Source organism: Cannabis sativa, chromosome 6 (genome assembly GCF_029168945.1).
Source record: "Cannabis sativa cultivar Pink pepper isolate KNU-18-1 chromosome 6, ASM2916894v1, whole genome shotgun sequence".
NCBI lineage: Eukaryota > Viridiplantae > Streptophyta > Magnoliopsida > Rosales > Cannabaceae > Cannabis > Cannabis sativa.
In genome coordinates, this window is record NC_083606.1 from 53,999,555 (window position 1) to 54,024,713 (window position 25,159).

At 31.1% G+C, this 25,159-nt stretch overlaps 1 protein-coding gene across 1 annotated transcript; it reads right to left on the reverse strand.

Annotated features, from left to right (window-relative positions):
• Window positions 1-1,534: 1,534 nt before the first annotated feature.
• LOC115695790 (oxysterol-binding protein-related protein 4C) lies at window positions 1,535-21,206 on the reverse strand. Its single transcript, XM_030622868.2, has 7 exons — window positions 19,867-21,206; window positions 14,024-14,182; window positions 7,438-7,683; window positions 7,130-7,226; window positions 2,269-2,557; window positions 2,053-2,155; window positions 1,535-1,978 (listed from the first exon to the last, which is right to left on the reverse strand). The coding sequence occupies exons 1-7, from the start codon at window positions 19,867-19,869 to the stop codon at window positions 1,718-1,720; spliced, it is 1,158 nt and encodes a 385-aa protein (XP_030478728.1). The 5' UTR covers window positions 19,870-21,206; the 3' UTR covers window positions 1,535-1,717.
• Window positions 21,207-25,159: the final 3,953 nt, after the last annotated feature.

Consider the following 25,159-nt stretch of genomic DNA (forward strand, 5'->3'; position numbering starts at 1 on the left):
ATATAATGCCATGTGTTGCTTCATTTCAAAAATTAAGAAGCTCTCAACCAGAAAAAAATTTGGTTTGGATTACAAAAATGTTTCACCTTTAGCCTCCACTTGTCCTCAAGGTACAATATTATATAACCCCTAGAGCTCTAGATGCTTAGGGGTTAAATGTGATCAGTGTTTTTGGATGAGGACACGTATAATTTCCAAAGCCAGTTATAGCTCAGTTACTTCGGGCCCAATAATAGGCCCAACCAAGATGATGGGCCACATCCATTAGCGAAGATTGATCTTCCAGATAATGGATAGGCAGCAACTCGTCCAGGTGAGGTATTCCTCCAACAACAGTGAGAATCCAGAAGACATTATTTGGAGCGTTCGGAAAAGTCATCAGTAGACATCCAGACAATCAACTCCGTATCATGCTCATTAATTACCAAATCCCACGATATAAGGATTTAACTCTCATGATCTCACTCGTGAGTCGTATCTTCCTAATATGGAAAGATAATAATTGAGTATCAAACATTTAATGTATCTTTAAGCCTTTTTTATAGGACACGAATTGGACAACTATCAAACATTATGTGAGATCCACATCAGCATATAATCAACACCTCATTGGTCGGGCTCCACGAGATGGGCCTAAGTCAATATGTTATTTGTATTTACCCTAATAGTATGCAAAAGGGAGATAAATAAGAACCGTAGCACTATAAATATAAGAACATCATCCCATGCAAATGGTTGAAATCTCATTTTTCAATTGCTTAGGAAAATTCTAGGGTTCAAACAATCATGTAAATCCTAAGACTTTTCAAGCCTCATTGTAATAATATTACCTTGTTGACTATGACTCGTTTATGTCCCAACCACATAAAAATATGGTATTATTTCTTCATTCTTTATCTATTTCTTTAGCTTTCTCTTTCATTGGTTTCTGAAAATCTCGGTAAAGAAGAGCGATCAGGAAGATCATGTTGTCATTATCACTAGTGTGAGTCCTATTAACCCACTTTATTCCTTGAGTGCCGTGACTAACATGAAAAATCACTTTCAGTTGCATCTTTGCTCTCTTGTTAGATGGGTGATAAATTTTTATATGAAAAAAAAGTAATATATGATTCTTGATAAGCTTTAAGTGGTAATTTTTCTTTTACAGTATTTACTTTCTGATTTAATGTATGTCATTTATGGCAGATCCTTGGGGTGGTACAATGATAATAAACTCTAACCTTTTAGTTTTGCATGTTTCCCATAGAAATTTTATTAAGCATTATCTTAGTGAATGGATTCAGATTTTGTACCAACATTATCATCATTAATGTCACATAATCTTTTTATACAAACTCAACCACGAGATTGTACTTAATATTTACTATTATTTTTCTGTAATGATTTCTCAGCTCATTTTAGTAGGCTATTGATTCACTATAGTTATAACACATGATCTGTAGGTTCTTATTATTTAAAACTATTTTTAGATTAATATAGAACCTTCCTCAGCAAATAACTATATGCACAGTGGTTGCATTAATACTATACATACAACTTCAATAGATGATTACTGAGTTTGGAGTTGAGTATAGTGTCAAAACAATAAAAGGCAACAACTTGTAATTGAATGTTACTCACATATTACAACTAATACTAACTAATTACTACGACTAATATTTAAAAGTAGGTTTAGTAAAACAACAAAATGAATCATTTGTAATTTTACATTTTGTTAGTTGTTTAGTGGTACAACAATAGGAGCAGGTGGGACAGTCTTCACTATAGGTGAACAGTCCCATCCATTTTCCTTGTTATATAACACAGTAAAATGTTTAGGAACCCATGTTTCAGAATTTAAATTTCTTTCTGCCAAAAGCACCCTTTGATTTTCCTCGATAGATTTCTTTGCTTCTCTTGCTTTTCCCCAATCTCTATTCATGATTCCTTGGCTCACCTCGCTCCAAACTACAGCTGATTCACTTTTCCAAACCCCCTAAAAAAATACACAAAATGCAAATAAATGCAATATCTTAAATGGAATTAATTAATATGGTTGATTTTGCTTACATTTGGATCTTTGACAATGGGAGTTTTAAGTCCTGAAATTGCTTCTTTGGCACTGTACAAAACTTTGACTTCGCCATTATTTAGATCTTTAAGTGTCACACTTCTGCATTACCAATTAAACATAGTTATGATATTATTTTCAATGATAGTGGAAAAAAGTAAACGATCGACCACATATCTATAATATGAATGCAATATAGTATAAGCTATACATACTTATCCCACTGGCCATTGATCTCAAAAAGTGGTTCATTGGAATAAGAATTGAAGATCTTTCCTTTGATTGATCTAGGAGTTCCTCTTAGGCCTAAAAAGGATCTTCCTCCGTAGGTTAGCTCAGCTGTAAGACCTGTTTCAAGGCATCTGAGTCGATCACTACCTCCCCACTCAACTCCAGGTGGAAAGAACTTGAATAAAAGATTTGGCGACTTCATCACATAAGTCTCTTCATGATTCAGAAGTTTCAACTCTCTTTTTCCTCTCACCTCAACTTCTACCCAAGTACCTAAGTTCATAAAAAAAGATTTCCATTACAATAGTACAAAAAATTAAACGTGAGAAATGAAATAATTGCCGACCCCAAAGAAGAAGACATTAGAAGAGAGCAAATGGATTTATAAAATAGTCGTCGCTTCATTAGGAAAGAAAATACCACAAACCAAATCATTATCCCAACCGCCTATTGCATCTCTTAAAATTAAAACCTTGCTCCGGTCACTAACAAAATTAGAAGAGTCAACAACAGTGAAACTGACTTAGTAAGAACCCAAAAATTTGAGATATCCTTCCCATTTCAAACCCGCCGAATCACCCCTGAGTCAAAAATTTTATTTCTCCATAAGATGTTTTTTCTCACAAAGGAGCCCTTATTAGAACGATCAAGATCATCAAATTTATTTTTCCTGAAGCAAAAACCTTCTAGAACTCTGGCAGCTAGCAAAGAAGGAAAATTGTAGAGTCTAGAAGGCAAATTAGCTTCATTAAATAGATGCAAGTCTCTAAAACCCATATCACCACCTTTCTGACTATGCATACAAAGTCTTTTTCATGTATACTAATGCATTTTTTTAACATCATTCTTCTTCCCTCACCAAAAGTGAGCATACATCCTATGAATATCTTAATAAAAGCCTTTATAGAGTTTGAATGAATTCATAATATATGTGTTAATTGATTGGATAACAACCTTAATTGATCACATCCCCAGCAGAAAACAATCTAAATCCAAATAATTTTATTAGTTTTAAGCTAAAAAATAAATATAATGATTTTATTTCAAAAACTCTTAAAATACTCCTTTTTTGATTTTTGTTTTTGTGATTACCAATCAATCACCTTTTAAACTTTTTAAAACTCGAGAATAAAAAATATAATTACAACCAATCATGTCTTAAAAATAATTTTTGATATGCAAAATTTAAATTTTATTTCAAATTTACTTTTTTGGAAATATAGATAATTTCTCAGTGACAAAGCACACAAATTCATAGGAAAAACTCGTGGCTAACATTCTACGTGATAGCTTACCAAAAAAATTCTAAATTTAAACAGAATTTAGAATGCTAATCCTCATTGAAATAGATACCATCAGTTTTCTAACACTGATAGGGAATCTCTAGCATACCAGACTCTATTTTTTTTATAACTACAAACAGACAAAATTTTCAGAGGACCAGAGGAATCTTTGTTGTCTGAATGATTCCTTATCGTTAATTGTCATTTTTTTTTATGAGAGGGAATCTCTATTGGTCTTGTGAGTAGTCACTCGTCAAAGCACACAAAATAATGGACTAACTTTTTTAGAAGTCACATCTCCACTTCATTATTGACATAGGACAAACACTTCATAAACACAGATGGGTATTTTTGTAGTGGTTCAGAAGTTTTACCAATTTTTGTGAATGGGCTCATGTGAGTGATTGAGATTCATGTAGTCCTCTGTGTAGTTATCGTCTTCTTGCCACGCTGATGAAGGACTTGCTCTTTTGTTGCCACTTGTTGATGCAATAGTCAGTCTAAACTCATGTACAAGGACCAACAACCTAACTGAAGCACCAGATTCAGGCCAGGTGAAAACACTTCAGGTGGAACATGCTAGGAAGACACCACTCCGATAGCTCAAGACCTGGACCAAGAAGACAACACTCAGGTGGAACCTAACTATGAAGTTCAATAGGAAGTTGGAGAGCTGTCAGACTATCAATTAGCAGGGGATAGATCTAAGAGGGTTCCCAAGCCAAACCAAAAGTACAATTTCAATGCATGGGAAGAAGTGGTTGCATATGCTCTCATCTGTGAAACGGGTTTGAGCAAGAGTGAACTTGATGCTATAAAGAGGCTATAGAAAATAAGGATCCAGCCAAATGGAACAAGGCCATGGATGAGGAAATGGGTTCCCTTATCGAGAACAAGACGTGGAAAGTGGTTCCAAGATCAAAATGCAAGAATGTTGTGACCTACAAATGGATCTTCAAGCATAAGGAAGATCAAAAAAAGAGTCAGTGAAGTACAAGGATAGACTTGTAGCAAAGGGGTTTACTTAGAAAGAGGGTATTGACTTCAAAAAGGTGTTTTCACCAGTGGTTAATTGCAAGACCATCAGGCTCATGCTATCCCTAGATGTTTAGTTGAATTTGAAAGTTGACCAAAAGGATGTTACAACAACGTTTCTGCATGGTGATCTTTAAGAGGAAATTTACATGGAGTAGCTAAGAGGTTATGAGGTTAAAGGAAAAGAAGACATGGTGCGCAAGCCTATAAAGTCCCTGTATGGACTTAAGTAGTCTCTAAGACAAAGGAACAAAAGATTTGATGCATTCATGACCAAGAAGGGGTTTACTACGAGCTACTTTGACACATGTTTATGCTTCAGAGGTACCCAAATTGAGGAAGTGATTTACCTACTACTCTATGTAGATGATATGCTAATAATAAGAAAAGAAAGATCAAGGGTTGCTCTGATGAACGAATGGCTTAATAGTGAGTTCGAAATGAAGGATCTTAGGGAAGCTTCAAAGACCCTTGGAATAGACATTAGAAGGAAGCGGGACAAAAGTTACTTATGCTTCTGTCAAACTTGTTACATCAAGAAGATGCTAGAAAAGTTTGAGATGGGAGAAGCAAAAGTTACAAAACAACCTATGATCAATCAATATCAATTGATCAAAGAACAGTGTCCCAAATCCCAAGCTAAAATTGAAGAGATGAGTAATGTCCCTTACTCAGTTGTTGTTGAATCTCAGATGTATCTAATGGTTTGTACCGGACTAGACTTAGCTTTTCCAATGAGTCTTCTAAGCAAGTACATGTCCAACCAAGGGCAGAACGTTAAAAAGCTATGAAGTGGGTGTTGAGATACTTGAAAGGAACAATTGAACTTGGATTGAAGTTCACTAAACAAACGAGCAGTACATTAGTTAAGGCTTCAGTGATTTAGTCTTTGTTGGTGATAAAGATCACAGAAAGTCTACTTCTACTTATTTCTTTCTTATTGGTGGGAATTGTATTAGCTGGAGCGTTTAACTTCAACATGTTGTTGCTTTATCCATAACAGAGGCAGAGTATGTTGTTATCATGGAGGAAATAACATAAGCTCTTTCGATAAAATGCCAAATGAAAGAAATGCATCTACTCAAGGAAATTCCCACCGTTTATGTTGATAGCCAAAGTTGTATCCACTTATGCAAGAACCCTTTGTCTCATAATAGAACTAAACATATGGGAGTTAAGTATCATTTCATCAGGGACAAAGTGACACAAGAAGAGGTCCAATTTAAGAAAGTTCCTACAGAAGAGAAATTTTGTTGACGTAGGGGATAAAATTCTAAATTTAGCCAAATTTAAACATTGTTTGAATCTTCTAGGTTTAGGTAATGGAGGTGAACCATTACAAGTTTGAGCCATGACCCTCGGGAAGGAAAAGATAGAGAAGACTACTATACCAAGCTGCTTATGATGGAGTGCAAGGCGGAAATTTTTAGTTTTGAACTCCACCATAAGCAAAGTCATTATACTTACAATCTCTCAAACTTAAGATTCCTGGAACCTGGTTTCTATCTGGAAAAAAGTTTTAAGAAGGTTTGTTTACTCTTTATGGAAACTTCATGGAAGCTAGTCGTCCTCCAGGAAAGTGAGTCCCGGAAGGCTAGCTGGTATTGGATGGAGGCTTCTGGGAAGCTAGTCGTCCTCCAGGAAAGGGAGTCCTGGAAGGCAATCTATTCCCAGACATAAGCTTTATGGAATCCTCTTCTCATACTTCAAGGAAGACACCTCGCTTTGTCTAGGAAGTGTGTTCCACATCCGAAGAGTATCTTTGTAAGTGTTGACGTGGAGATCTCAGTTAAAGAAGTTTGTTCACGCGTAACAAACTTAACTAAATTCAGTTACAACCACCGACTCAAGTTTTTCATCTCATGGACCTATAAATACCGTCATGAACATGAAGAAGTAAGAACACAAGGTGAAGAAGAGAAAGAGTACTATTCAGTAGAGCAAGAATTCTCCTCATGTTAGAGTGAGAAGCTCAAGAGTGTTAGAGAGAAAGAGAGTTAGTTCTCGTGTTCTCTTTAAGAAAGTGAGGATAAATAGTTTGTAAAGAGAGAGAGAGAGAGAGAGAGAGAGAGAGAGAGAGAGAGAGAGATTTTCTATGTTATCTGTCAAAGAGTGTGACATGAAATCTCCAACAACATTGTAATTGTTCAAGCTTGGATTATAGTGGAAAGAGCTAAACTTCTTAAGAATAGCTCACAAGGACGTCGTCGAAAGATTAGGATGAACCTTACCAAAATTATGTGTTAGATTTCTCTAATCTATTGTATCCTAATTTTTTGTCATTTTATTTTTCATTCTTATTCCGCATTAATCTCTTTTGTTTGGATTGTGAGTTGTGTGGCGAATTCAAAGTAGAATTCCAACATATAAGAACCATATGTAGAAGGGTGGATGCACTATATACACTCAAAGCGAGACGTTACATGTCCACCTGTGATTAAATTTAAGAGTTTTATGAAATTTTTTTAATAGTTATGGTAAGGATAATTTTTAGTTAATTGAACAATATATACAACTTCGTACGTACCATAAAATTTGGGAACTGGATGTTGACACCACAAAAGCTCAATATTTTCTTTGTCATCCATTGCATGAAGTGCAGTTACAGGTGGATGATGTGAAATCTAAGTAAATGCAAATTAATTAATATATTCAAAGATAGATAGTTATTTGTACTTTTTTTGAGAGAGAGAGAGAGAGAGAGAGAGAGAGAGAGAGAGAGAGAGAGAGAGAGAGAGAGAGAGAGAGAGAATATTATTAATGTCTTTTAAACAAGTAATTGTAGTTATGAAAATGAACATATACAGAAATCCAAATATGCTAAGAGCTAGGTACCTGCTCAATGAGAACATTAAGAGTTCCTCTAGATACGTGATGAGTTTCTCCAAGAATAGGGTTATAAGGTGCAACTCCAAAGTTTAAAGGACGCAAAGTAGAGATGTTCCATGCAAGGACTGCTTTGAATCTCTCTATTGAATTCTCTCCAATGTTGCACTTACCCAACAAATCATCACTAACACAATATGCTGACTCACCATAACACTGTAATTGTGATTTTGGAATGTTGAATACGGGTGGCAACTGTCAAACAAAGTCAACAAATTTAAGGGAGAGTAATAATATCAATGGCTTAGATAATTTTTTTCTAAGGTGTAAATGAAATTTTCATTAATGCTAAGATAGTTCATATAAAAAATTGTAATGAACAAGATCAACGATATATCATGCCTTCATAATGCTCAAAAGCTCAAAAGGAAATTTGAGGTAAAGTTGAGGTATTAACAATATTAAATACATTAAAAATTACCAATGTTAAAACATTGCACAAAAACGTGTCAGGCCGAGCCTGCCTTGTGTCCAATCATATTAATAGGAGTGTGCATAAATCGATCCAATCAAATAAATATCGATCGATCTAATTACAAATGACTGTCAAATATTAAATATTTAGTTGTGATCGAATTGGATTAAACGTTATTTTTAATATTTAATTGGATCAAATTAGATGTTTGATAAGGTCTCTGAAAATATAATACATCCAACATTAAATTGAACTAATTAATATTTTCATTTAGTTTGAATGAGTAATTAGATTTTATGTTGTTATATTTAAAAAATATATATATATGTATATATGAAAATAAACATTATTTTTTTTTATTGGATGAATTCAACTCAATCCAATAGATACTAGATCTAAAATACTGGATGGATTCGATCCGATCCAATAAATAAAATGTCTAAAATATTTAATAAATCAAAATTAAACTAGTAGATATATATGAAATACATCCAATGAATAGAATTGATCGAGTCCGACATTCATTCTATGTTGGATCAGTTGGACAAGTTGGATAACTAAAATTAATTGAATCAGATTAGATAGTACTATTTAACATCAAATATATAATTAAATCTCGAATCTAAACAAACCTAAAATATTAGATGTAGTGATCCAATAAAAACTCCTTCAAAATAGTAAAGGAGAGTATTAATTTTTACAGCGACCATTAAAGAGCATTTATTTTAACAACTTAGTGTGGCCATTTAAAGACACTTTGTCTCTTTTACAAAACCAGAAAAACTAGAAAAACAAGAGGAAAGAAAAAAGAAAAGAAGAAGAGAATGAAAAATCAGAATTCATTAATCATGAATGAGAGTGAGTGAGCCTTATATAGTGCTCAAGATCACAAGAGTACAATCGAGTTAGTTAACAACCAAAAACAACTAACAATACTAACCATAACCGTACACATTAAACTGAAATAACAGACAAAACAGAACATAGCTAACCAACTTAGCTAACTAAACTTGTAATAGTTATAGAACTAATTTTAATACTCCCCCTTAAGATGGAGAGTATATACTTATTAATCCCATCTTATCTTTGAGACTATTGAATTGTGTGGGAAAAAGAGGCTTTGTAAAAATATACGGAAGTTGATCTTTAGAGGAAACATGGCTTGTCTAAATCACTCATTCTTGCACCTTTTGTCAAACCAAATGACAATCAATCTCTATGTGTTTAGTTCTCTCATGAAAAATAGGGTTGGAAGCTATGTGTTGTGCAGCCTTATTGTCATATAATAACCATGCTGGACCCGTGTGATCAATCTTCAATTCTTTGAGAACTGACAGGAGCCAAACCAGCTCATAAGTAGTGTTGGACATAGCTCGATACTCAGCCTCAACAGAAGATCGAGACACGACATGCTGCTTCTTGCTTTTCCAGGATATTAAGGAATCTCCAATGAAAATATAAAACCCTGTAGTTGACCTTCTAGTGTCAATGCAAGCCCCCCAATCAGCATCGATATACGCTTTCCACTGGATTTCTGAAGCAGTAGGAAAGAAAAGTCCTTGTCCTGGGCAATATTTGATGTATTGTAGAACTCTTTCAGCATCCTTCATGTGTCGAGCCTTAGGATTAACCAAGACCTGACTCAATTTATTGATAGAGAAGGAGATATCTGGCCTAGCTATGGTCAGATATTGCAACTTCCCTATCATTTTTCTATAGAGTTTCGGGTCAGCTGGTTTATCCTTTTCATCTTGACTTAGCTTTACGTTAGCTTCCATAGGAGTGCTCATAGGTTTGCATCCTAAGTGTCCTAGGTCTTCCAACAGCTGAAGAGCATAATGTCTTTGAGATATAGCAATCCCTTTAGGAGACCTAGCAACTTCCAAGCCAAGAAAATACTTGAGATTACCAAGATCTTTTAATCAGAATTTGATGTTTAGGTACTTTTTGAGTGCCTCTATCTCAGCAAGATCATTCCCACCGCAGATTACATCATCCACAAAGATCAAAAGAATGATGAATTTGTCTCCATTGTGTATCATGAATAAAAAATGGTCTGTGGCAGAGTGATGAAATCCAATTTCAATTAGAACACTAGAAAACTTAGCAAACCATTGTCTTGACGCTTGCTTTAATCCATAAATGGATTTTGAAGTTTGCAAACTGCATTTGGTGGAAGCTCCCCCTTAGGACTATACCTAGGTGGTAAAGTCATATACACTTCCTCCTCAAGATCTCCATGTAAGAAAGCATTATTCACATCAAGTTGGTGTAAATGCCATCCCTTTATAGCAGCAAGGGCAAGAACAAGTTTCACAGTAACCAATTTGGTGACAGGAGCAAAAGTATCAGTGTAATAAACACCTTCTTGTTGATTGTATCCCTTGGCCACCAATCTTGCCTTGAATCTTCCCACAGAACCATCAGCATTGATTTTGATCTTATACACCCATCTACATCCAATAGCATGATGCCCATCAGGCAAGGTAACAATAATCCAAGTGTGATTCTTCTCAAGAGCATCTAACTCATTATCCCACTCAGGAATGCCTTTTGCTTGACTGAAAAATTTAGGTTCAAAATGGCTAGAAATAGCCAAAACTATGGCACGAAAAGCAGGTGACAGCTTGCTGTAATTGAGAACCTAAGAAATCGGGTAAGGAGTGACTTTAGATTCCTGCAATATGTCAATAGAATTAGTTTGTGCAAGAGAGTAATGGTAGTCCTCAATATGTCTGACCGGCCTGCTGCTGTTGGAAACCTGCTCAGAATTGCCACTATTCTGCTGTCTCAAATCTGTCACATAATCAAGATCTTGTTGCCTGTTATTAAGAGGCATATCAGCCACTATATCACCAAAAAAAATTCTAGTATTCATCAGTTAAAACATTAGTAGTATGGAAGGGAAAGATGGTTTCATGGAAGTGCACATCTCGGGAACAAAATTTTGTTGGTATTGAGATTTAACAACTTATAGGCTTTCATCCCAATGGGATAGCCTAAGAAAACACAAGGTGCAGCTCGGGGAGAAAATTTGGATCTATTAACATTCAAAGTTGAAGCATAGGCTAAGCATCCAAAGGCCTTTAAGTGACTATAGTTAGGTGGTTTAGAATTTAGAACCTGAAAAGGTGAAATATTTTTAAGATTGGGGGTAGTTGTCCTATTAATAAGATAGGCAGCAGTAGAAACACATTCATTCCAATAAACTAAGGGAATGCAAGATTGAAATAGGAGAGCTCTAGCAACATTAAGCAAATATTGATGCTTTCTTTCCACAACAGAGTTTTGTTGTGGCCTATGGATGCAAGAATGATTATGAAGAATCCCAAGACTATTAAACAAATCAACAAATTGCAATTCCTTAGCATTATCAGACCTCACACATTTAATGGTTTTATTGTACTGAGTTTTAATGAGTTGGATAAAGTTAGGAATGGCAGTTTGTGCTTCAGCTTTACTTTTGATAAAATGAACCCAAATATACCTAGAATGGTCATCCACAATGGTAATAAAATACTTATGTCCTTCCATAGTGAGAGTATTAAAAGGTCCCCAAATATCTGTGGATTAAATCAAAACATTCTTTAGCAATGTTGTGTTTTGAAACAAAGGGCAATTTTTTTTTTTGTTTAGCATAATGACAAATAGAGCAATGAAAGTTAGGGCAAGGTTGATTTTGAAATTATAAATCTTTATTCAATGAATGAATAGGTTGCTTAAGGTAGAACAATTGTCCATGCCTTTTAGCCATCCCAATCTGTTGTGTCTTCAAAGTGTCCTGAATAACACAATGATTAGGATAAAAGGTAAAGATACAATTTCTAGATTCAAGAAGTGAAGTAATGGAAACCAAGTTAAGATGAAAATCATGCACATATAGAACATCTTGGAGTATCAAATCAGGGGAAAGAACAATAGTTCCTAGGCAAAAAACTTTAACAGTGTTTCCATTAGGCAGATTAACACATGAAATTTTAGAACTAGAATAAGTGTTTTCAAAATGGGGCAAGTTGTGACACACATGGTGAGTAGCACTAGTGTCAAGAATCCAAGTAAAAGAGTTTTTGGTAATGTTCATACCAGAAAATTTTTACACAGTAGGCTGGTTTTGTTGTTCATTTCCTATGTGTTCCTGCCCTTTCTGAGATAACAAGCTCATCAATCTTTGGCATTGAGCAAAGGTAGCCATAAAATCTTGTTCAATGCTTTTCCCTCTCCAAATATTTTCACCATTTTTTTGGGCATCAGAGAGATTGGCAGCAGGTGGTTTTTCATACCCAGGTGCATTTTTGTTAGGAAACTTACTATGCAGCTTGTGTCCTGGTGGATACCCATGAAATCGATAACACTTTGCCATTATATGCCCTGGAACACTACAGTGATGACAAACTGTTTTGGAGTTATTAGGCTGAACACTTCCAGCAAATTGGCCAGAGTTAGAAGATGTAGCAAGAGCAATTTTGTCAATTTCATTGCTGTTAGTGACTATTCCTCTTTGTCTTTCTTCTTGGAGAACAGAGGCAAAAGCTTTATTGATGTTGGGGAAGGGATCCTACATCAAAATCTGTGATCTAGCTCAAGCATAAGACTCATTTAACCTAATCAAGAATTCAAGAACCCGATCCTTGTCTTGATATTCTTGTATGGTTTTCAAGGCTTCACAAGTGCAGACTAGTTGAGGTCTGAATTCTTGGATTAAATCCCAGAAGGATTTCAGTCGAGTGAAGTAAGTAGTGACAGAATTGGATCGTTGAACAAGAGCTTGCATAGACCTTTTGGCTTCAAAAACTCTTGGGGCATTTTTCTGATGATATATTTCTTGCAGTTCTGTCCAAATCTTGGCAGCATTGTCAAGATACATAACACTATCAGCTATTTCACTTGAAATAGCATGTAAAATCCATGATATAACAAGACTGTTACAACAAAACCAGACATCATAAAGCTCATCATCGACATCTGGTTCAGGCTGTCGACCATCAACAAATTTTATTTTGTTTCTGACTGCAAGTGCTACAATCATGGATCTTCTCCATGAACTGTAATTCTCGCAGCCAATCAAAATCTTGGGAACAAGATGGACAGTTGACTGATCTCCATTAGAGATGAAGTAAGGACTTCGAGGATCTTTTCCTGGTGGTCGATCGTTTGTTTCCAAAACAGAGAATCTATTAGTCTCCTGAGATTGATTTCCTTGATTGTTCGAACTTCGAGTATTAACACCACGAGCCATGAACCAAAGGGACAATCAAGAAAAAGCAGACGAAGAAGAGGTCACGCAAATCGTAGCTCTGATACCAATTTACAAAATAAGAACAAACTAGAAAAACCAGAGGAAAGAAAGAAGAAAAGCAGAGGAGAATGAAAAATCAAAATTCATTAATCATGAATGAGAGTGAGTGAGCCTTATATAGTGCTAAAGCTCACAAAAGTACAATCGAGTTAGTTAACAACCGAAAACAACTAACAAAACTAACTATAACCGTACACATTAAACTGAAATAGACAAAACAGAACATAGCAAACAAACTTAACTAACTCAACTTGAGTAGTTATAGAACTAATCTTAATAGTCTCTTTTATTAAAAATAATAATGAATTCATTAAAAGAGAACAAACAAATAAATCAATCATAATTTTTGACTTGTCAAGGACAGTGACCACTTTGTTCACATTTAAGCTCTCCTGACAATCTGGGGACTAAATCGATTGCCCGAACTAATTTCGCAATAACACATATATAGTATCGTAAAGTTAGTTTTAATAGCAAAGTTCTTGCCCAAATAGTTATTATTCTTTAATTTATGGATGATATTTGATATTCATTCCGATTAAAACTAATTTGATTATAATAATTGTAAGAATGTACTTCTCAAAAGTGGGGATAGTTAGTAGTTAAATAAAATAATAAGTAACCATATTGATGATCAAAGAAAAGTACATTATAAATATGCTAGAAAACTAAGAACAAAGCTGGTAACGTAATAAGGACATCAATTTTGGCAAATTTATTTTACCAATAAGTTTATTAATAATTATTCTAAGCAATCAAATTTTGGGATCACAAATTAATAAAAATAATAATAATATAGAGATGGTGATAATAGATTAACTTGCCTGCAATCGAGTTAAATCGGATCCAGGTCGTACATTTTTAAAGAAACTTAGAACTCGTTGAAGCATATTGGGGGCCTTGTATTGATCATAAGGATCAATAGAATCAAGTGATAAAGGCTTTGTTAGAACAACCTTCATCTCCTCCTTACTCTCTGTCTCCTGCATTAATGTTATTCCACATATCATCCTTCTAAACTTAACTCCATAAAATTAAATACCAAAAATAAAATAAAACAAAACATTTATTCTAGAAATCCTTTTTGTTTTCTACAATTGTTCAGTTGTTCCTCTCTATAATTAATAATAACACCAATGTCCTTGCTTCTTTGCCATGTAAAATGTATACATACTAAATAAAAATTACAAAGTAACCAAAGATTAATACTTTCGTAATAATATAGATTTAATTTAAAATTTTATATTTTTTGTTGGTAACCAACAAATATCTAGTTGATAAAATATATATATCTACAAATATATATTATACTTAAAAAATGTTGCGAAGCTACCACCAGTAAAAATAATTCTATATCGGTTATTTATAATTATTTTTAGTCACAAAATAAATTTTTTATAATTAAATATTATTTTTAGTCTCAACAAAAAATAATAATATGTGCACACACAAATGTAACACACATATATGTGGCAAACCACTTCAACCAATCATTTTTATTTATAAATTTTGGTATCACTTATTAAAAATAACTTACCATATAAGTGTATTATATTTCTGTGTGATTCATGTGTGTACATATCATTACTCATTTTAGTTATCAATAAGTTGAGTCGCAATAAATTTTAAATTTGTGACTAATATTTATTTAGACACACGTCTTCCTAATGATGACTTAGTTTTAGGTGCGCTGTGGCCTTCCTAGGCCTTGCAGAGTGAGGGATTATGTGGATTTTGCTTTGGCAAATGATGTTGGGGCGGTGGCAGTGATGTTTTTTGATTCCTAGGTTCGGTCTTGGCTTGTGGCGCGAAGAAAGTTGTGGTTCAGGGCGTTTTTCATGGTGAAATGGAGCCTTTGATTTTTTGTGCTGATTTGGCTTTGGAGCTGCAGTTTGGAGTTGTAGATTTCTTCACGGATAATGTTTAGATGGTCAAGGCTTTGATTGCAGGAAAATGTTCGTGCTGGAATCTACATTTTTCTCTCTCTAAACTTTGTGTTTTGTTGGATAATGGTGATTGTGTTGTTAGTTGGATTTCTCGTATTTTTAATAAGGTTGGGCATGCTCTTGCTAGGTGGGGTTTATCCCAATCTTGTAATGGCTTGTTGCGTTTCTGGGAGGTGAGTCCTCATGTACTCACCAAACTTTGTGTTTCGGCTTAATGAATTAGAGTTTCTTAGCAAAAAAAAAAAAAAAATAGTTATTGAACGCATTTTTATTTTTTAAAAATAAATTTATCAAAAAAAAAAATCTACTTTCATTTTTATGATTAAGAAATTAAAAAAAAAAATGTTACTAAACACTACCTTAATTAAAATATAATTTTTTTGTAATTAAAATATATTTTTTTGGAACAGTAAAATATTACTTTTAATTAAAACATAAAATTTAGATACAATTTATCAATAGTATTTTTCATCTATGTACAACTATATTTACTATATTACAATATATGTGAAAAAACTTGTTTACATAATTTAATACAAAATATATAACGTACATAATTAATGTTTAATGTATTGTGTCCATTAATACACTAAACTATAACTTTTACCATATATATATATAATATATATTAAAAATAAAAACATCTTTCTATATTAATTGCATAATATTCATATTATTATTCAAAATTCAAATTAATTGAAGCTAACCCTTTGATTTTTTTAGTTATATTGAACTGATAGCTGTATTTTTAAGTAACTCATAAACCAGTTAATAATAAATATAAATATTTATTATTTTTCACATAAATATTATTTTATTAAAAATTAATCTATAGAAACTTATACACACAAATTTATAAATATGTAAAGTTAATATACAATGTGAATATGAGTTTTTTTTTTTATTTTTTTAGATAATTATTAATATATGTTTATTATTTAAAAATATACATCCTCAAATAATAAAAAATTAAAATATAAACACTTTTATCTTATAATAATCTACTATAATATGTTTATTAAAATTAAACACTTTTAAAATATAAAAATATACAAATAAAACTACAACAACATAGGCATATTATAAACAATATCAATGTATGTTTATTATTAAAAAAATATTATTTATTTCATTTTCTAATTAAATTTGGAAATAATAAACACCAAACTAAAATATATAAAAAATTATATTTATATTGTGATTATTATATAATTATATTTACTAAGAATTAACTGAAAAAATTATACAGATTATGTATGTTTAATATATAACATCATTTTATGTTTATAATTTATAATTTTTAATTGAAGTACTAAAATGTAAACACTTTAAATTTAAACATATAAATATTTATGTGAATACTTATATTCTATTATCAATAAATATAATATATTTATTAAATAATATATTATAAAAAATATATATATACATAAAAATTTTCACAACTTACATTTTTTTTTTAAAAAAAAAAATAAATAACTTACAAGTTTATTATACAAATAGTGTCAATATATATTCATTATTTGAAATTATTGATTATGATCAATTTATTAACAAAATAAACATTTCAATTTAACTGAAAAAACTTTCCTATGAAAATAAATTTTCACCAATGAATATATGGTATGTTTAAATATAATTAATTTATTTTAAACATATTTTGTAAAAGAGTTAATTAATGTATACAATATAATAATTTTCTCATTTATTAATAATTTAATCATACTCTTTGCCAAAAAAATTTAGCGATAACTCATATTATTATGATTAGAATTATGTTTAGTTAAGAATATTTAATTTTAATTACAAATTTGTCCAAAGTAATTTTAATTACAAGTTTGGTAGTAACTAAAACTAAGAAATTAAAATTAATATTATCACATATAAATTGAAAAAAAATGAAAAATTAGTTTAATATTTTAATATCCCACCAGCCTGAATACAAAACGCACCTACACACTAACAAAACAATATGAATTATTTTATTTGAAGAAGAAATATTTCTACTCAGACATCTTCGAAATTATAACACTAGTATTAAATTGTATGATTATAACCACATTAATTATTTTTGAAAAGAAATATTGAAAAATGAGTAATTTATTTTTAGGTAAATACCATTTTGATATTGTGTTTTAAAAAAGTTATCGATTGAACCTTCTATTTTATTAAATGATAAAATGTACCATGTAGTTTCCAAAATGATAAAAATATAACCTTAAGCTCAATTTTCGACAATATTTTTAATATAACTCACTTGAAGACAATTCTTAGCACGAACAGATGCAAAAATATATATAATCAGTTTTATCATAACACCTATAGATCAGGTTATTATTAAATTTTATTTTAATAAAATATCAATTCTGAGTCTTATTTGTACCATTTAAAAAATACAGAGTCCATTTTATGATTTAATAAAACAAACGGTTCAATCAAGAACTTTTGCAGAATACATGGTCTAAAATAGTATTTACTCTTTATTCTTTTAGTAATTTATTTTTTTTGGTACAAATATTAATTTGGAAAAGAAAAATTAACATTTTTTGCTAGATCATAAAGTTATATTTGGAAATTGGATTTTAGTGAGAAAAGAAAAAACTAAAGAAAATATAAGAAAAAAATTGTGGAGAATAAAAAAAATAAATTTATTTTTCAAGTTTGAAATGGATTATTTTTTTAGTAAATTGAAATGGAAAATTTTGTTGGATTGAATATTTTTCTATACAATTTTTCTTCCATACCAAATATGATCATTTTTTTTTTATTTTCTATTTTTTTATCTTTATAATTTTCCAACTTTTTTCTTTTCTCACTAAAATTAAACTTTCCAACATAGCCTCCTAAATGATGATCATAAGGAGTTGATATATATATATATATTTATATTTATTTATATATATAAATATATATATGGCCCAACAATAAATAATTTTAGTAACTGTTAAAAAAGCAAGATACAAAACAGTACTGATACAGTATTAATTAATTTAGTTATCAAAGGCTCATTTGGTATGCCATATTAAATAGTATTATTGTATTGTATTATATTAAATTAATTCATATATCATACTTTTTTATATAATATTATATTAAATTTTAATTTATATTAAAATTATGTATATTTAGGTACTCATAAAAATTAGTATATCACATATAGTTTTATATAAAAAATATTGCATAAAATATAATTTAATATAATATTATCCAGCAAAAAAACTGTATAATATGATGTACAAAATAAATCCTAAAATATATATATAAATATACTTATAAACCAACCACAAAAATGAAAAGAAAAAAAATATAATTCATCTTCAAAAATGTAAATATCATCATATAAGCGAATTGATTATCATATTTTAGGTGATATTTTTAATAAATTCTTAAAAGGGTCGGTACACTTATTTATTTAATATTTAGTAGAATTTGTTAGTGTTATTTTCTTTATGATTATGTATGTTATAGTTTTTTAGAACTACATGTAAATTTTTATAAAATTTTAAATAATTTACAATGACTACAATAAAATGAAATATTTTGGATAAACAGTTATTTGAATTTTATTTTTAATACTGTAAATTATTTAAAATTTTTAAACAATTTACAAAATAATTCTAAATAAATTCAAAGTACATACACAATCATTCAAATAATTGGATTGAAGACCAAAATGGCCTTCGGGTGGTAAGATATAAATTTTTTGGACTAGGTATATAACAATTTGAATTATATCCTGAATAGGCTAATTAAAAAAAATTCAGATCCTGAATAATAAAGCTTTAATTAGCTTCCACGCCATCTTGATTAAGGAAACAAAGAAACACTACTATTGCTTAAACTTATCATCAAGCCTTTTTAGATAATTATCTAACAAAACAAGAAAAATGAGTTGAAACGTTGAAAACTAAATGCATGTTTGCTTTGTTTTTCTTTTTTCTTTTTTTAATAAGGAAAGGTTGGTCAGGTATTATTTTATTAGGCGAGAGAAGGAGGCACGAACTTACCTTACTAAGGGGCGAAAAACCAGCAAAAAAAAATTAAGAGGGCTAATTATATAGTTTTTGATGAAAAATATAATTAATTATTGTAAATTAAAATTTTGAGGAGGGATTAATTATTTAATTGTTTTAAAATAAAAAAATAAATAACGTTTTTAGGTCGTAGTGAGGAAGCGAAAGTTAGAGTACTCCGGCCGTTTGAACAATGAGCATAAATATTTGAGCTTAAGCGAATCTCATGCTGTCTTGGCCTTAACGAAATGGACAAATAATAAAGCACATTTAGAAAAAGGTACGAAGCCCACTTTTATGTGTAATATAATATATGATATTCCCACTAATTTATACGAATTAGTGACCACTTCCCATTTCTCATACATGACCACTAATATTTTATTCCAACAAAATGCAAATAATAAAAAATAATTCAAGAACCACAGTATTAAGTAACGCCTAGCCAGCGAGAAAACTGTTTATATAATATGAAACTAATTTCGATATTAATAAGTAAAAAACAACCAGCTTTCTCTGCTTAAAAATATCCCATTTCATGAACGAGTCAAATAATATATCAGTCAGTTTACGGAGATCAATCAACAAAGAAGAAGAACACACCATGAAAAGGAAATGAAAAAAACGTATAGACAATATAGCACAGGATAGAGATAGATAAAAAACTACAAACACATTTAGATATATAGATATATATTGAAAACTTACCATATATATATTTGGAGAGAAGAGTTTGTTGATGAATTAGAAGATTCCAGAAACTTTTGGGAAGAGATGAAAATTTCAATTTGGAGCTGATCGAAACCAGAAATGGAAGAGCAAAAGAGAGTTTTTTTTTTTTTTTTTTTTGGGGGGAGGTTTATTGGATTCGTTATGTGAGGGAGCTAGCTAGGAATATATTTGTATTTATAGAGGTGAGAAGTCCAATTCCAAAGACGGAGATTTTCAGATGTAATTATATGTCGGTAGGTAATCGTCTATTTTCCTATTAATTGCTATATAATCCTTCTTTCATATAATTTAGATCATAAATTTTAGGACTACATTACACATGGTATTAAAACTTCATAGTTTAATTTATTCAATTATTATTATTATTATAATTATTAGTTGGTCGTACTAAGTATTAATTTGACAACCTATGAGTGGTATAGGGATATTCATTTGCTACAGACAAAATTTTATAGGGCATTTTACAATTTTGTATACATTATTTTAATTAATTACAAAATATGTAAAAAAAACTTATTATCATTTTCTCATACATTTTTATATATAATTAAAAACTTTTTTTCAATTTCTTTTATAATATATATATGGTAACAATTATTGATTATTATATATATGGTAATATTTGTTATGTTTATTTTTATGTTTACAATTATAATAAAAAAATATACCAATAATATAAAACATGTTTTTTTTTCTATTAATTAAATATACTAATTTAATAAACAAAATAATAATATTCACATAAGTTTATTATATCACTCTATGTGTATTATGTTTATTTTTTAGTAATTTTTTAGAAAATAAATAATATATAGATATAAAAAATCGTTTATCTTTATCTTTTTCTCTATTTATTGTGTCATGTTCATTTTTTGTAATTAAATAATTTTTGGAGTTTATAAAGTTATGTTTATTTATTTATTTTTTGATGTACAGAATTATACTTCAATAGAAAATTCGTTCACTAATTCATTAGAAAATAATCAATATATAGAAACAATAGAAAAAGAATATACTTATTTTAGTATAGTATAATTTGTCTATGTCTATTTTTATATTTACAATTATAATAAACATACTAATAATATAAGATACTTTGTATATATATGTTTATTTTGTTTTCTATTTATTAAACATACTAATTTAATAAACAAAATAATAATATTCATATATGTTTATTATATCACTCTAAGTGTCATGTTTATTTTTAGTAATTTTAAGTATTGATTTATATTTATATACATTAATGTTTATAATTTTGATATTGTATTTTATTAAAAAAAAATCTTATTAAATTATAATAATTCATACTAAAATAGATAATAAACATTTATCTTTTAATAAAAAAAAAAATTAACTTGTTTATTTTTATAAAACTGTTTAATTAATTTTACGAAATTGTTTATTTTGAGTTTTAATAAACATAGTTTATTATTTAATGATTAAAATGTATGGTTTCATGTAATAAGTTTTCAAAATATATAAGTTTTTAAAATAACTTTTTTTTGCACATTTTTTGTAATTATGTTGTTTTTGTTGTACATTTATGAAAAAAGCCCAATTTTATATTTGTAAATGATAAAAAATGAATGATTTTTTAGCCGCAAAACTTCGTACCTAAAATTATTTAAAGAGAGTTGCTAAAAAGTACTATAGCACTCTTTTCGGTTTCTTCTCGCTATTAGTGAAATTAAATATCAAATCTCATATAACTTAACAAAATAATTTCTAAAGAATATTGCTAACCAATCGTGTAACGCTATCCATAGAAGGTATTAGACACCACAGGTGCCCAATAGCAATGCTCTTACTGAAACTGTAATTTAGTTTATCTCCATTTGTTCACTTTTATTAGGTGGTGACTGGGATGACATGTGTCACCACCTAATTGGGCCACCTTATCTATTTTTATAATGTGACTCAATAGTGACGAGTAGGGAGCAAGTCGTCAGACACACATAGTTATTGCACAGGCCTCTAACAGTTAGTGATTTTTAAAAACTAAATAAACAAAACTTTAGAAAGAATTAAAATAGCAAATAATAAATAAGTGATTTTTACGTGGTTCGGGCGTTAATAATCTCTAGTCCACGAGTCAATTGTATTAGCCATTCAGGCAAGTGTTTGGATAATACAATGTCTGTTTATAGTATAAATCCTAGCTTTGCACTCATTTTATTTCTCTTCAAGAAGAAGAAGAAAGCTTGTAGGAGTTTTGCAGAGGTTCAGCTAATATAGTGGTCGACCCGAGTCATAGTAGTCGACCTAGGAGGAGACCCTAGCCCTGCGCCCAGGTTGACTACGGGATCTTTGGGATGGAAGTTCAGACTTGAATAACATGAATCTGACCCACTATCTTTTAGTATTCTGTACCATGAAGACATGGAGCAACTTAATCCAAGCCCCGAGAGTTGAAATTACATGAACCTACAATCCGAAAGCCAACCTAGGCACCTAGAGTTTTACCTGGCGTTCAAGTTAAAATTCTCAACTAGAGTTTTGGTTTCTGGGACCGTCTTAGTGCAAAATGGTCAAAACTTGCATTGGGACATCAACTAGACATGGACATATTTGAGGCATCAGAGTCAAAATCAGAGTGAGCTAATTTTTGAGCGCCCGAGGACCCGAGCACCCAGCGCTTAGGTTGACAATCTATCAATCTAGGTGACTTCCAAGTGTTCGATTTGAGATCCAATTTTTTCATCTTCTTCATCTTCATCAAAACTGGGGAAATAGTTCTTTTTGGAGGAAAAATAACAATTCTTGGGTACAAATAATAAGGCCCACCGCCAAGGTTGAAACATGGGGCTGGCCCTGCACCCTGATTGACATTTCGTCAACTTGGGCCATTTGAAATAGAGTTTTTCAAGAATTATATCGAGCATCTTCTCCATTTTTAGAAAATATTGAGATTCAACTATTTTCGGGGACCAAACAGAAATTTTGGAGGGGCAAAACTAGGACTTAGGTCTAAGGTTGACATATTGTCAACCTGGGCTATTTTGGATCAAGTTTAGAAAAAAGTGGTCTAGGCATTTTTTTGTGATCAGAATACCAAAGATTCAAGAAAACTTGGGGTGAAAACCACAATCCTGAGTCCCTGCAAACAGGGCCCAGCGCCCAAGTTGACCTAGGGCTGGGCTCAGCACCTAGGTTGACAATTAACCTGGAATGCTACCTTATTTAATTCCTTAAATGCCAAATTCTATGTGACCATTGAATTAAGAATGGTCAAAATGGGGTGGGAGACCTTGTCCTCAAGTTCAGAAGTTGGAAGCTTCAAAAACAAAATCGCAAGAGTTCGAGAGTAAGTACCTAGCACCTAGGTTGATAAAAGGCCTGGTGTGCTGGGTTCAGCTTATCCAACTCTAATGTCGTTTTAATCGTCTGTCTAGTTTTTCACAATGACAATGATATATAAAGTCAGAGAAATCAAATTCATAAATTTTCATTTCTCATTTCTAGCTCACCTAGAAATTTCAAGTTTTGAGTCTCTCATTTCCACAAAATAGCAACAGCTCCAAAGTAGACTAAGTGATGTCAAAATATTACTGAGGTATTGTAAAGTACAATCCTTGGATGTTTCTACACTTACCCAGCGTCTAGATTGACACCATATGTCAACCTGGGCACTGAATGTCAACTTGGGCATTGGGTCATGAATTGCCTTTAGTAAAACATCCATAACCCACTCAATTTTCATTCGATTGACTCCATTAAACTTGCATTTCGAAGTTAATTTAATGCTCTATTATGTCATGTCTCACACTCTAGATATAATTATAAAGCTATCATCATCAAAATTCACCCCAAGAGATTTACAAAAACAAGCTTTGGGTTACCTACAGCGGAACCTGCTGGACTCCAAAAAATGGCTATCACCACCAAGAGCTAATTTTTACCGTTAGATCATCATCAACGGTGACAAATATTTTAGTTGTATTTTCCCCTATTTTTTGGACCTCATTCACATATAAAAGGAGAGCTCCGTTAGCTCATTTTTTTACATTCAGAAGACTACCCACAAGGTTAGAGCTTCTCTCTCTAGTCTTTCTCGTTCTAGATTTGAAGCTTGTGATACTAGTCTATTACTGTAATTACCATCTTATGAGAAATAATAACTCAAAGTAGACGTACCGCCATTAATATCGCGATATAAGGGCGAACTATAATAAATTTATTGTGTCTCTCTTATAAAAACTTAACTACTTATTTATTCTTGCCAATCTAGTGAGCGGGTGTGGCTTAGAAGTGTAGTCCGAATTTCTGAGTCAATAGGTGTTGGGTTTTGTGCCCTAAATAAAACACATTTCAATTTAATCAGATTTACTTATTAATAAAGATCAGAAATAAGCTTTTATGTTGCATGGTTCACATGATTTATTTCATGATTATATATATAATGTATGAATTCTATTTAAGTCCAGAACATATGAATTTGTTAATGATTATAGTGTTGTCAGCATAGTAGAATATAATGTTAATTATATGTTCGAAAGTTTATTCCCTGATTTGTCAGTTCACTGGATTTATACTGACATGATAATCAGCGATAGGTATTCTTACACCTTGGATAAGTGTTATGTCCTTTCCAGGGCATTGGCAAAGTTTACCAGTATCGGATGTATGGAGTATACATCGGAAGGGACCGATATTGAACTTTGATTAGATATATTAAAATTTACCGTAATATCTATTCAATTCAATATCACCCGTTGATCCTAGATCAAATTATCTTAATCCTGATATGATTAGGTTCGATCTCAAGAACACTATACATGTTCTTTGATTTGTTAGTTAAGCCTACTTTTGGGTCAGGGTGATATGTACATTTTGGGAACATGATAGTATAATTGAGTGGGAGCGCTAACATAAATATGGAGTCTATAACTTCTACAGGAATTTAGAAGTGAAACGATGATATCCTTCGAGTTTGGCTAAACAGAGATAAATGGTGGAGATTTCATTTCACTACGCTGAAATATCATTTATACGGAGCTAAGTGTTTTAAGGATAAAATACATTGAAGGTGTAACGGTAATTTACTTCCTATTCAATGTTGATCATCTATTAGAGGGTCATTGATCAATTTAGGATTATAACAATGGATAACTAATAGCGTATCTATGTCGTGGAACATATAGAGCGTTCTATATGACTCAGAGTGCAATTCCAAATTCTAAGTATGGATTCAATAAGGAATTAATAAGTTAGGGAATTTACTTGGTAAATTCGGTTCGACTGATTTGAAGCTCGGTTTATATAGGCC

Excerpts from the sequence above, each read along its gene's own strand:
- LOC115695790 (XM_030622868.2), bottom strand. Across the intron at positions 7,684-14,023 it reads CCGATTTAACTCGATTGCAG|TTGCCACCCGTATTCAACAT; the intron begins GCAAGTTAATCT and ends TTTGTTTGACAG. Across the intron at positions 1,979-2,052 it reads CCATTGTCAAAGATCCAAAT|GGGGTTTGGAAAAGTGAATC; the intron begins GTAAGCAAAATC and ends GTATTTTTTTAG.